The sequence below is a fragment of the Varroa jacobsoni genome, unplaced genomic scaffold, assembly GCF_002532875.2.
Source record: "Varroa jacobsoni isolate VJ856 unplaced genomic scaffold, vjacob_1.0 scaffold_284, whole genome shotgun sequence".
Classification (NCBI taxonomy): Eukaryota; Metazoa; Arthropoda; class Arachnida; order Mesostigmata; family Varroidae; genus Varroa; species Varroa jacobsoni.
Genome location: NW_019213186.1, coordinates 118,322 through 130,525, shown reverse-complemented (window position 1 = coordinate 130,525; position 12,204 = coordinate 118,322). Strand labels below are relative to the sequence as shown.

Below are 12,204 nucleotides of genomic sequence, written 5' to 3'. Positions count from 1 at the left end.
ATTAAAACAGTAAAGCGGACGCGGTAATTCATTCCGTATTGTGTGGTCGACGTCATAGCTCCATCACTTTGGATTGGCAGATATATTAGTTAAGAATACTATAAGGATAACGGCATGGATGGGCGAAGTTACTTTTCCTATTATATACACATTTAGAGGAGCTGTCGTTAGGCCATAGAAAACTGCTGCTCGATAGGCCAGGGGACTGAGTTCCTCAGTATTCCAGTTTCTCACGCGAGGCCGTCGCGAAAATGTGCCTAATAATATACCTTCTTATATGTAATCCTCAATGAAGCCTAACACAAAATGCAAAACACAAGAAGGAACTCTATACGTTCACTCAAGTCGACACGAGCATGCGACAGAAAAATGAGAACACTTAGTATTAATCAACATCTCGACTGTCAGCGTCTAAATGAAAAGACAGTCTCTCGTGGGAGACGGTCGAACGTGGTCGACTTCGTACACACCACAAATACATGAAAAAAACGTACAATGAATTCCTGAAGAGCTAAGTCGACACAGATGTAAACAGAATACATCTGTGCCTTTTTATAACAGTATAATAATAACTATAAGAGACCCCCCCTGGAGCGCGCTGTCGCCATAATGTTCTGTGACTGTAATCAGAGGAAGCAATATAACGCTTAAGTCATCAAGCACGGCCTAATAGAAACAGAACTGAACGATGATACCATTTTCCAGATTCCTTAGATTTATCTCCGTTTGACTTTGATTTGATACTTCCACGCGTTGAGGAGTGCGATAGGTTGCGTAGCGGATCCTACCGTCCACTCTCTCGCGCAATCCATCGACAACGAAAGCAAGAATACAAATGTTGACTGGCTTTTCGAGCACTGGCCTCAAGATGTAAACGATTAAAGGGAATACGTTCGACACATACGTAAAGATAGCTATTCTACCTTCCCTAGCTGAAAAGTTTCGACCTTTTGAAGATTATTTAACTGAATATTAGAGTTCATTGTTTGTCTGAAACGTGTATAAACGCTGGGGTACCTACGCAAAGCCAGGTCATTTATCCTACTACACAGCAGCAATAGATCTATACACACATTAATAGGGTATACTATACTACGATATACTAGGGCCTAATTTCTTTAAACAACACTTCAGCTCAGATACACACATAAATCTTTGGCACAAGTACTTCGCAAGCAATTATGAGCACATGTATAATTTGAAAAGCAATTATCGTAACGATTGCGCTCTAAAGGCAACTAACTAACGGTGTCCTACGCATACGGTACCTATCTAACCGTATTTAGCTTTTTCTAACCTGGGCCTGATTATTTAGCCACCACTATGAAGCGCTCCTTAAGCTCTCGATCCCATCTTTTATATCAGTGACATTCGAAGCTTAAATTTTTACTCATCAGTGTGTCAGCCGGAGATGCCACCGCATTCATTCGACAATACTGCGGTCGCGTTTCTGTGCCCTCTTAGTCTGATACCGCGTGCGGGTCAGTATTTTCCACCGTGTAACAACCGCATCTATCTGTACGGGAAAAAACGCGGACCAGCGCTTATGTGATCCTTTGTAATTCGGCCAAGCCCATTTTTACCAATAAATATATTTCGAAGAACCACACAGAGCATGTCGTCGTTATTGCCGCCCACCTGTTTATCTGCGTTGTATGTCGGCGTTATAGTTTAATTCGCTGTTTCTCAATACTAATACTAGGTGACGTTGAAACACGTAGGCGTTACGCGCGTACCGGGAGTGGACATGGTAAGTCACTAATTTACCCTTCGAGCGACTTATATAGAAACTGCAGCTAATTATATACTTGATAATTTCAAGTCCTCTTCTTCTTGAAGCCAAAACAACGCAAGTGAGAAATAATATTTACTGGATAGCTAGTCAAGTGGAATAATTGGCCGTGGCTGGGAAACAAATGAACCGTTAAGAAAAAATGGACCATGTTATTCCATCGCCCGTTCAACTTTTGAAGTCGACCTTGTGCCTAGACTCGGCCGTCTGGATCATTGCTCTCTTATCTCACTGTTTCCATTGACCTCGCTGTCATTCTTCTCTGTTTAGGCTCAATCAATAGCAGAGTTTTATGTCGCAGGAAAGTGCTCTTCCGTCGTAAAAACGTGAGCAGTTAACACAACATTGTCTAATTAACTAGCCGTCGTCGGTATAATACGGTGCTATTTTTTTGGCTGCTATATTTTAACGCAGACCTAGGCATACGTACGCACGCACGCACGCACGCACGCATGCACGCTTTTATATTTATGATAGTTGCATATTGAAAATTAATAACATGTGTCTCAGCTGGCAGTACAAACCCTGAATATGTGGAACGGCAAAATTTAATAAGCCCATATTAATATGTACTCCCCCAAAAAGCTAGATTCAGGCCCGTTTAGAAGGCCGACAACAGAGTTAGGCGCTAAGCTATTATGCAGCTAAACTAAGTGTTAAATCCAGTTGTTGAACGAATTGTGAGATTTTTTCTAAACGCGAACTGGAATCCCGTACTAATAGGTAAGATGCTCCGTTAATGTGGGATGTATGTGCCGGTTAAAAGTTAGTGGTAACTATGACGGGCTGCAATCCATGGAATCGATGCAGATTCACTTAGTTGAGTCCTATTCTCTCAAAAGCTAAGAATCAGGTTAAGAACTTGTACAATTCAACTCAGAATAAGTTTGGAAAATTTACAGGTGAAACGCTTTATAACTCACAAAAGCCCATTTTATGAATCTAACTATTTAAAATTATTTCATATCCACAAGATGTTTAAAATTCTCTGCAATATACTTTTCCTAATATAACTTTTAAAAGCAAACACGCGGGTTGGCCTTTACCGAGTCTAAATGACCCATTTAGCTTTGTTATTGTGGACTTTATCGGAGATGATATAAAGCCTTAACAAGGGTTAACTCTTTCGAAGAGGAAAAAATGCAAACATACATATTTATAGTTAACGTCTTTAGTAAATGTTGTAGTTCTGCTAGAATCTATTAAGGCTCGTTTTCTGTCAAAATGGATAGATGTGACATTGCATGTTGAGAAGGTTTGAGACCTAGACTTGGCCTGTCATTGCCAACGTGTGAATGTCATTGAAGCTGAGTGTCGCAGAGTCCAACAATGGAGCCATGGCGGGCATCGTGAGAGCGCTGTTCTCCAACCAGTAACAGCGTACCTGAACATGAGCGCCCAGTAGGAGCAACGGGTAACAATGCTGCGTTCACGGTAGCTTTAGCCTTAACGTCGGCGCGTTTTTCATTGTTGCGTCTTTTGCCAGTACAATTTGCAATGCAGAACTCGTTCTTGGCTACTAGTCGTTCAAAGGCAGCAGTAACAGGCATCTGGCCATACATTCGCCGTAATGGAGTTAAGAATCTGAAACTTGCGCTATGCGACTGCCTTGGAAACTACCGAAGACGTCCTTTAGTGTGCACTTCCTGCTTTTCCGGCCGATGCTCCTTGACTCCAGGAGTCGTTTTAAACTACCAACCAGTGTTACCACTACTATCTTTACCATAACCAATCTCTACAGTGTCAAGGCTTCTAGGAACCCTTGGGCTCCGTTCATGACAGACAGAGCACTCAGCTCTCCCGAGATTGCTACGCCTTGTAAAAGGAACATCGTTCCAATTGTAATCTATGACTTTCGAGCATCAATCTGGTCGCATAGCGAAGACTGCGGAGCTGAATAAATACGTTGGGCTAAACTCTTCGATTTGTATAGCAGTTGGCATCATTGTACACCTGACAGCTTTCTGAAAGCGCAGTAGTAGGTTCGATAAATACAATAAATGTTTATACAACGGTGTTTTTGTGCTTGTGATCCGTTTGCGTCGTGTCGATTGACACGCAGGCTTTAAGCTCTAGGCTGTCCTCGGCAGTCGAAATGAAACTTCCTCACCCCACATTGAGTTGCGCTGTTTGTGCTCTGTCTTGCTGGAAAACTTCGCCGATCACAGCGACTCGAAGTGCTGAAGTGGATTCCACTTTTCGGTCGTCCATTTTTGTTTTTTTTTTTTCTTTTTTTTCTTCCAATTTTCGTTCCTATATAGCCAAAAGTTCGATTTAAATATCGATCGAGTTTCGTCCCCTAGTCGACCGCAGTCCAACAGCTATTCGAATATTGCTATTTTTGCTAAACAGCTTCGGACAAGCTAATGAACGATTTGTTCAATTCAATACAGAGGATCAGTACACGACGCCTCTATGCTTGCCGTCAGACAATCTCTAACAAAAAATCAACAGCTGCACTCGGCGATCAGGAAAATCCGACATGTAGCAAAAGCAGCAAAATTATGTACGGTAGAGAAAATTCTAAGCGATACAACCAGTCTACTATCGATATCAGCGGCTACTTTTATTATAATTTCTCACTATAAAAGATCTTACTCGAAGAAGACTAGTATCAGTGCGTTACAGTACAGATATATGACCAATAATTTAAAATTTCGTACACAACATAGATGCGTAACAAGCCGACCCTTTCCTTAGCCGAGTATACAATTATCACTGCTTGCTTGGCTCCATTTTATATTCCGATCTACATTTTATAGCAATACTTATTTTTCACTGCATTGCTTTTCCTGCCTGAGTGAAAATAAAATTTTCAATTCTTTCGCATATGCTGCCGATTCGTTGATGTTCCTAGCTCTTCACTTGACTCTGTCAACTGGCTCTATAGTTGTATCGTATCTTCGTCAGTTTCCATCCTCTTTGTCGTGGCTTTTCCTCAGTAGTTCTGCTATAGCTCGTCGCCATCTTTCCCGGAGCCATTAAAGCCAAACTTATGAGTTTTTTAAGGGCTAAACAACCAACTGAATTTTTGTGTTAAAAAACAAAAGTCACCACACAAAGTTAAAAACACCAACAGCGATAACTGCCGTTGCAACAGCAGGTAGCAGCGGACAAGACCACTAATCAGTCTACTAATACTAACGGGCATCGAGAACGTCCTTAAGAAAACCACATTCACCGGCACTGTTTCTCTTCCATCGCACTCTCAAGCTGCTGTCCCACGTTGCTACTTCATTTAGTGTCTATCGCTCATATATAATATTTCTATGTACAACTCACTAGCTATCCGTACATGGTCTCTGTCAAAATCGGCCTGTCGGTACATCAGAGGCGTCACTTCGTACGCCGCTGACATGCGAGATGCGTCAGATTTTACCGTTGGTGTCGCCGTAGCGACAGCGGAGGCTGCTGGCAAGCTAATAGAAAGCCATGTCTGTGTGCAAACGCTGAAGGGAGTCCAGAAAGCGACAAAGCAATACTTAAAACAAAAAATAAATCCCTTCTAGAAAATGCTACGTTTTCCTTTCCAAGCTACCGTATATGAGTATTATACTGGCAGAGAGTAGAGCAGGTAGCAAAAGCCGACAAGAGCGTTGCCTCTCGCATGCCCACCGTAGCTAGAGGACAGCGGAGAGGGAAAGAATGAGCTGTCTTGGGCCTTCCCAGCCCGGGTCTCACACCGGAAGTCAAGCCATATCACATTTTTCTTGGTGTCGGTAACGCCTTTAGTAGCGACGAGTGCTTTTGCCGTTGGAGCAGACGCCTGCTCCGGAAGCTTGAAGAAACGTACTCCGTTCGGTGCATCGAGCATCAACCGGTCCCCAAAGCGACTCGCAGGCGTGTGCAACGAGTACAGCCACCCCCCAGCATTGCGCAATTTCATACGGAAACACCGCTCACGCGTACATTCACTTCTAACTCTAACGGACGGTCGTTAGCTCCGCATTCGTTCCTCCTTTTTGCCTAGGTAAAATATAATTTTATCCAAAATGTACCGCCGGCGCAGAGCTGCTACCGTGAACGGCCTGGTACAAAAAGCGGACTTATGTGAAGCAACTGGACGATGCGTGTGAATGCAGTCAGAAATGGTTGTGCTAAAGATACGTGAACTAGGCCCGTATTTGCTATACCGCACACGAGATTCTTATATATTTAGATGCTGATTAAAACAAGCAAGTATAGCGATGAACATTTACATAGAGATAAAAAAGCGATCAATAGTCGAAAGATAAATCGTAAAGGGACGGATCACGCGGACATAAATTCCGTAAAACTCAAGCACTAATTAGGAAATAAAATTATGATCCCTATTATGGCTGTGGTACATTTTTGCCACCCTTCATTTGTTTGGCCGTAAAAACATATACGCGATAGTTTTTGGAAGTAGGTGCAGTCTCTCAAAAGTACAGGAGGTAACTAGCAAAAATTCCTTTCTAAAATAGTATTAGGAAATCAGTAGTCTAGAAAAACAATAAATCGTTCTTATTTTAATGCTTTCGTAGAGACGAAAAATGAGCTCCGCAATGTCACTTGATATCAGGAATTTCTTTCTGGTGCTTTATTTGTAATCCCCTGATTTTGTCTCACCGCAGGCTCCATTCTGCAAATAAGTCTTTATAATAATGGCCAGGTTATCTGCCTTCAAAGGAAACCCATGCATAAAGCTGCGCGTATGTGAAACACCCTCAGCCTGACTAAACAGGCCATCTCTACAGTTTGTGGATAGCAGATACATCAAGCGAAAGCGAGCAAATAAAGACAGACTCCAATGGGCCTTTGGACACTACGTATATATATATTATTTGTCTTTCTCTACAGTTTCCTGTGTTACCCGGATGACTTTACACAAATCACAAAAAGAGCCCTACAATTTTCTAGCAACAGGGTGATAAATATGTAGAATAGGTTGATGAAAATCTTCGAACGATTTCTTCTTCCTCCAAGATAAAGGGAAGAAGTCCAGTCAACGAGTTAGGTCGGTCTCGTCTTTGCAGTAACATTTCAGGGTGGCACTATGATGATATGAGACCTCATTCCACTATATGATCGAGTCCCTTAAAGAGTGGTACCTACCTTTATAAGAAGGCCTTTTCCGCCCTGAAGCCAGTGCTCCTGGGACGAAGTGGTCGGTGCAAATGGCCCATAACTACAAGGGGATGTAGTAACCGCTGACGTTTGTCGGCCGCCTGGCGGTGAACAGGGCGGCAATCCAGTCGGCGAACACAACTCCAGATCGACGCCGTCTCCAATGCTCGTATGCCATTTTGTATAACCCTTGACGAACTCCATACCGCTCCCCATGTTAAAATCATCAAAATCAGCTTGTGTTGTTGATTCATTTGCTCATTTCGGCGCTTTTCCCTCACGGTTGACGACCTCAGACTCTCAGCATGGCTCGCTCCACTTCGACTATATGATGCCCCTATCTGCAACGGCTATCGCGAGGGCGCTTGCGTCAGAATCGAGTGATTATAGCAAGATTAGTTCGGCAATAGTAAAGTACATGTTTGCATTGTTTGTAAATTTTATCGTACGGCGAAAGAAACGTGTCAGAAAATAGAGTGATCCGAAACGTTTTTGTATTTACACTTTCGTATAGTAAATGCATTGATCTAGTTTTGCCTCTGTTGCACACTAACTAATCATCGCGGCTATTTTTTAGGCTTGACATCTCATAGCGTCGACACAATCTAGTTTCCCTTAATCTTAAATACAGAACAGAATCTCGTTTAGGGTAAATAAATCGTTTTGTAATGACTAAGTAGGTGGCCCCATGCTACTTAGCTAACTGTTTGTTAATACGAATTGTGTGATATGAATATTTTTTGATGCTACGGAAATACAGAGCGATCGACAAGGCGATAAGTAGGTAGAACTTTGTAGTTATGTTGATCTATTAGATATATCGTACTGAACACACCGAAGGGAACACTTTGGCTCATCCGCATAGTGCATCCTTTTTATCAACTAATCATATCCTGTGAGCTGTTTTGTAGGAGAAATGTATTTGCAAAACCGTAGCAGACGGGCAGGCATCCTTGGTCTAGCTGATAGACATCGCTGGTTAGAGAAACGTTAGCGACGGTATGTATGTAATTGTCAAATTGTAAACGACGTTTAATGTGGAGGCAACACTAACAAAATATAGGGTTGTTCTGTTCGTCGCTGGTGCAATTAACTTATTTGTGACTAGAGAACCTATGCTCCCTAAATACGTTCACAGTACTCCATTTTAAGCGAAGAAAAGATCGCAGAATTAGCGCTAGTGGTAGTTCAGTGGGGGAGTTAGTAGCGAATGAACGGACAGCAAAAAGGGAAGAATAGCGACATTTCCATCTCATATGGGATCAAACGCGCCTAACTTCGAACTGAAAACTTATTTTTCCCCAAATGTTGTTGGCTTTATGGTGGGGTGGAGCAACCGTTAATAGCGGTCGTCGAATTCACATCTAACCCGAATTTCCAAACGTTAGACAATTGAATGTCAGATTTTTCGATGTAGCAACAGTTCGGAACTAAAAAACTTAGATGCTGTTTTTGATCAACATTTCAGGAAGTTCCTGTTTACACTGAAAGTGTTCCTCTCGTATTATGCTACAAAAGGAGCAGAAGGATTCTGCTCAGAGGGATTTATGCCAACGTCTGCCCGGCAAGCATCGACTGACGCTTCAGGGAAGATCTTAAAGGTGCATTGTTAATCTCTGAACAAAGACGGTAGTGTCCAACGATTGGTATCGAATTTTTTTTTATCCTGGAGACAAACTTTGACAAAATGCGCAGCAAATAAGATAGCTGAATTATTAAAAAACCGCAAAACTCGCTGTGATTTGCTGAGTTAGGCTAAGCTAGCTTAGTCCCCTTATCAATGAGACTTCGTTCACCATTCACACCTTTTCATTCATTCAAATGATACCGCCACCTTAAGTTAGGTAGCAGTTGAAACGTCCATCGGCTGGGTCGAAAGGGTCGTTCAAAATTGTACAAAACAACCATCTACTCATCTAAATTGGGTTTTTCAACTTGAAAAGGGACCTCATTTGAAAGAAGAACGCTGGGTAATAAACAATCTGCTAGATGTACGCGTTCGCTCGAGATGCAAACTATATTATCTTTATTCTGCGGGCATTTTTATTTCGCAAACTCCAACATTGCTCTTTACGTGTTTTCCAAACGCCATTGCGTTCAACGTCTCCTGTATTGGTAGACTCCTTGAACTTATATTGGTTTGTATCCTGTGTTTAATAGAGTATAATGATCAGTAAAGAATGTCGGACCCTAGATTCGGCAGAAGTTTCGGACGCTCCCTATGCACCAGTAACCAGTGTCGCTACGGTATTAGTTAAAACCAACCTTTAATAAATAAGTGAGCCACTCAAATTTTTCATTACGAACTTTCCACAATAAGAACGATTTGAGAAATCGATATTAGGTACACTACGGAAACAGCTCACCTACTAATCATCGTCAGGCATATAAAAAAAAGCGTACGCCGCAAATAGATGTTCGAAGTCGTCCTACTTAGCGATGCAGGCGGTAGCAAATCTGCCGAGGAAAGCTTTTCCTGAGTATTTTCCCTGTTTTCCTCCCCGTCCTATAACTAGCAAAGTTATAGCCAAAAATTTGGCGAAGTCAGTCATATTTGGCACAGTGGCTCCTCAGAAAAGAAGAAACCCATAGGGAACTTTTAGCAGATAAAAGTCGATTACGATTATCCATAGCTTCGTCTGGTCACCCTTTCGATGTTCTGTTCTTGTGTTTGGACTTACGTCCTATAACCTCCGATGTGCCTAACTGCTACTTAAAACAGTGGCAGGTGGCAACGGAACAGAAACGCTTTTACTATTGTAAAATGACAAAATGAAATGCGACATTTAGAGCTTCTACAAGATCCAGCCAAGAGAAAGTGCCCGCTTCTGGAATAGAGCATCTAGGAGATAAGAATTTGCAAGATTTTCATGGCTTTCTTTACTTGCGACATTTACAAGGCTTTGAAATGTTTGCACACACACGCAAGGTTTTATGATTGCTCTACATGCATTTCTACATATCTAATATGTTTGGTTCATGGGGTCGTTATGTTTCTTGTCTTTTGCAGCCCATACGTTTGGCTTTTGTAAAACTGGGCCTGGCTTAGGGGGCAGGCCATCAGAGCGCGGATAAGTTAAATAATGCTTCAGCTATTTTGCTTAAATGATAGTTAACAGTGTGTGTGGCCATTGGCCCGTCGCCATTATACCATAGATCGCAAACTATGTTATTGGATTAATTATTATTAACAAAAAAAGTGAGTGTATGTGCTGCAAACCAAGGTGCAGTTTATCTAAAAACATTATGGCGATTGGAGTCTTAGTCCAGCGAATGGCTATTCTGTGTATAAAACACTCGTATACGGAAAGGGCACTCGTTAGTTTACAGCTAAGCTTACTAAGATAGACGTAGGGCAAACACTTCTTTATAAATAAAAGACACGGGTAACGGTTATTAAAATGCATTTCTAAATCTAAAACTTTTATTTGATCCCTTTCTTAAACGTGGGTAAGCCTGAAGTTGCTTTGTTTTCGAACCTAAACTTGAGCACGCTTGTGGGGAAACTTATGTCACCATTCATTCACTTGATTGGACTGCGAAGCAGGCGTTGCAAGGAGCGCCTAAGGTAGTATCCTTTTGTCTGTGACCTTGTGTAGGGGTTTAACGGAGCATTTCAGATAATTTTGTAAAACGCCTAAGGCCTTTCTTTCCTAAAGCAATCGGGGACAGTAACACTCAAAAAAAGCGCGTTATACGGGGGAGAAAAGGCTATCAGATAACGCCGTTTCACAGGAAATCATCACACCACCCTAATCCTTACATAACTTCGGTGCTCTTCGCGACTCGTGATTTTTCTGTCACCATCCTTGTGCCTGTTTACCGACTCTCAACGGATCTCCCAGAAGCTGCGCTGGCGGTAGTAGAAGCAGTGGTGAAATAAATGGATCGATGCTATCGCAGTGCTATCGTTTTAGTTCGGGAATACCATCCGAAGCAACATCCACGAAGCCAGTGCGGATAAGCGGCAAGACTTTGTCTTCAGCGAAGGGGAAGGCTGGCGCTCCGTTGGCTGCCGCCACTCACGCCCGTTTGTCCCTAGCACTCTCAGTTTCCCCTGGAAACGTAGGGGGCCGGGTGTCTCGGTGGTGTGCAACTGGCAGATTGGTCACATCTTGAAATGGCATCAGTACCCCGTGGCGGCAGCGAACGCAACGCTTACAAAAGACGTAAAATATTTACTGGTAGTCGAGAAGGAAAAAAATGCGTTTTCTTTTGTTCTTTGCGAGCGAGCCTCTACTGCCGCGTTCATACGCGCATCGTTGGATAGAAAAATGGGGCGCGTCTTCGATATCCTGCGTGGTAGAAGACAACACTAAACAGCCTGGATAGCTCTTGTGAAGTAAACTGTGGTCGCTTCGATCGTTTCATGTCGCCGTTGATTACTGCGATATTCCATTAACAGCGCGACAGTAGCGATATTTAATTTGGCAATGTTTGTCGTCCAGTAGTTGTTGCCGGCAATTCAGATTTTCATATTTAGCGGTACCACATTGTTCTATATTTCGGTTGGAAGACGGCCACTCCTACAACCTCATAGGCTATTCTGCCCTAATTTGGGGACTATTCACACCCACACATACACACGCACAGACATAGACACACATCAATATATATAGTGTACAAACGTACTATTTGCCTACAAACACACAATTATTTTCATTTGTCACTCGCTAACTGGCACAATGCACTATCCCTTAAAGCACCGTTTGCCACTCATAGGCCCAACTTCTAACCAAGCACTTTGCTTGATTTGTACTTTATTGAAACAAAATAAAGTGTACTCTGTAAGTTTCAGATCTGCTTCAATGATTATTAGACAGTAAAACGATTCACTATTATGGCTAATCGTCTCTATTTGTTTCGCAATTGTCAGATAGAGTCATCTCCAACTTGAGACAAAAAAAAGTTGGTATTTTCGAACTTGCTCAACCGGTAGATGAGTGCTACGTTCTACAGCAACTTTCCTGCTCACCATTAAAGTACTGGGCACTTCGAAGTCGCTTCGCTCGATCGACTTAATCGATGCTCTGTTGAGCCGGGTTTATCAGCTGTTACTTCCTGTTCAAACCAGTCCCTTCTGCCAACTGCGCCGCGTCATACAGTTACCACTGGCCTGCCATACCACACTCGTTGTTCTACGTTCACCAGCCTGCCACCATCAGCCGTGCCTAATCTCCTCACGGGGTCCTGCAGTAGGGAAAGGGTCTGTTCTCGGAGACCCTTTCCTACGACTGCTGGCAGAACTATTCTTTGTGGCCGGCCTGCCGCCGCCTGGCACTTCCCCACACAAACAAACGCCGACGCTGCTGCATTTCCTTCTA

At 42.7% G+C, this 12,204-nt stretch overlaps 1 protein-coding gene across 5 annotated transcripts in view; it reads right to left on the bottom strand.

Moving 5' to 3' along the window:
- LOC111258992 (aminopeptidase NAALADL1) overlaps positions 1-12,065 on the bottom strand; it is a 36,735-nt gene extending 24,670 nt beyond the window's left edge. For 2 of the 5 annotated variants that reach the window (XR_015310393.1, XM_022830635.2), the window contains exons 1-2: positions 11,856-12,065; positions 6,869-7,244 (exon numbers count right to left, since the gene is read on the bottom strand). Coding sequence is in view for 3 of the 5 variants with exons in the window: in XM_022830635.2 (XP_022686370.1) it covers positions 6,869-7,096 (228 nt within the window). In the remaining 2 variants the exon portion in view is untranslated. Of the gene's footprint in view, positions 1-6,868; positions 7,245-11,855 lie in introns of those variants that run through there. The other 3 variants (XM_022830634.2, XM_022830636.2, XM_022830637.1) reach the window with 3 other exon arrangements.
- Positions 12,066-12,204: the final 139 nt, after the last annotated feature.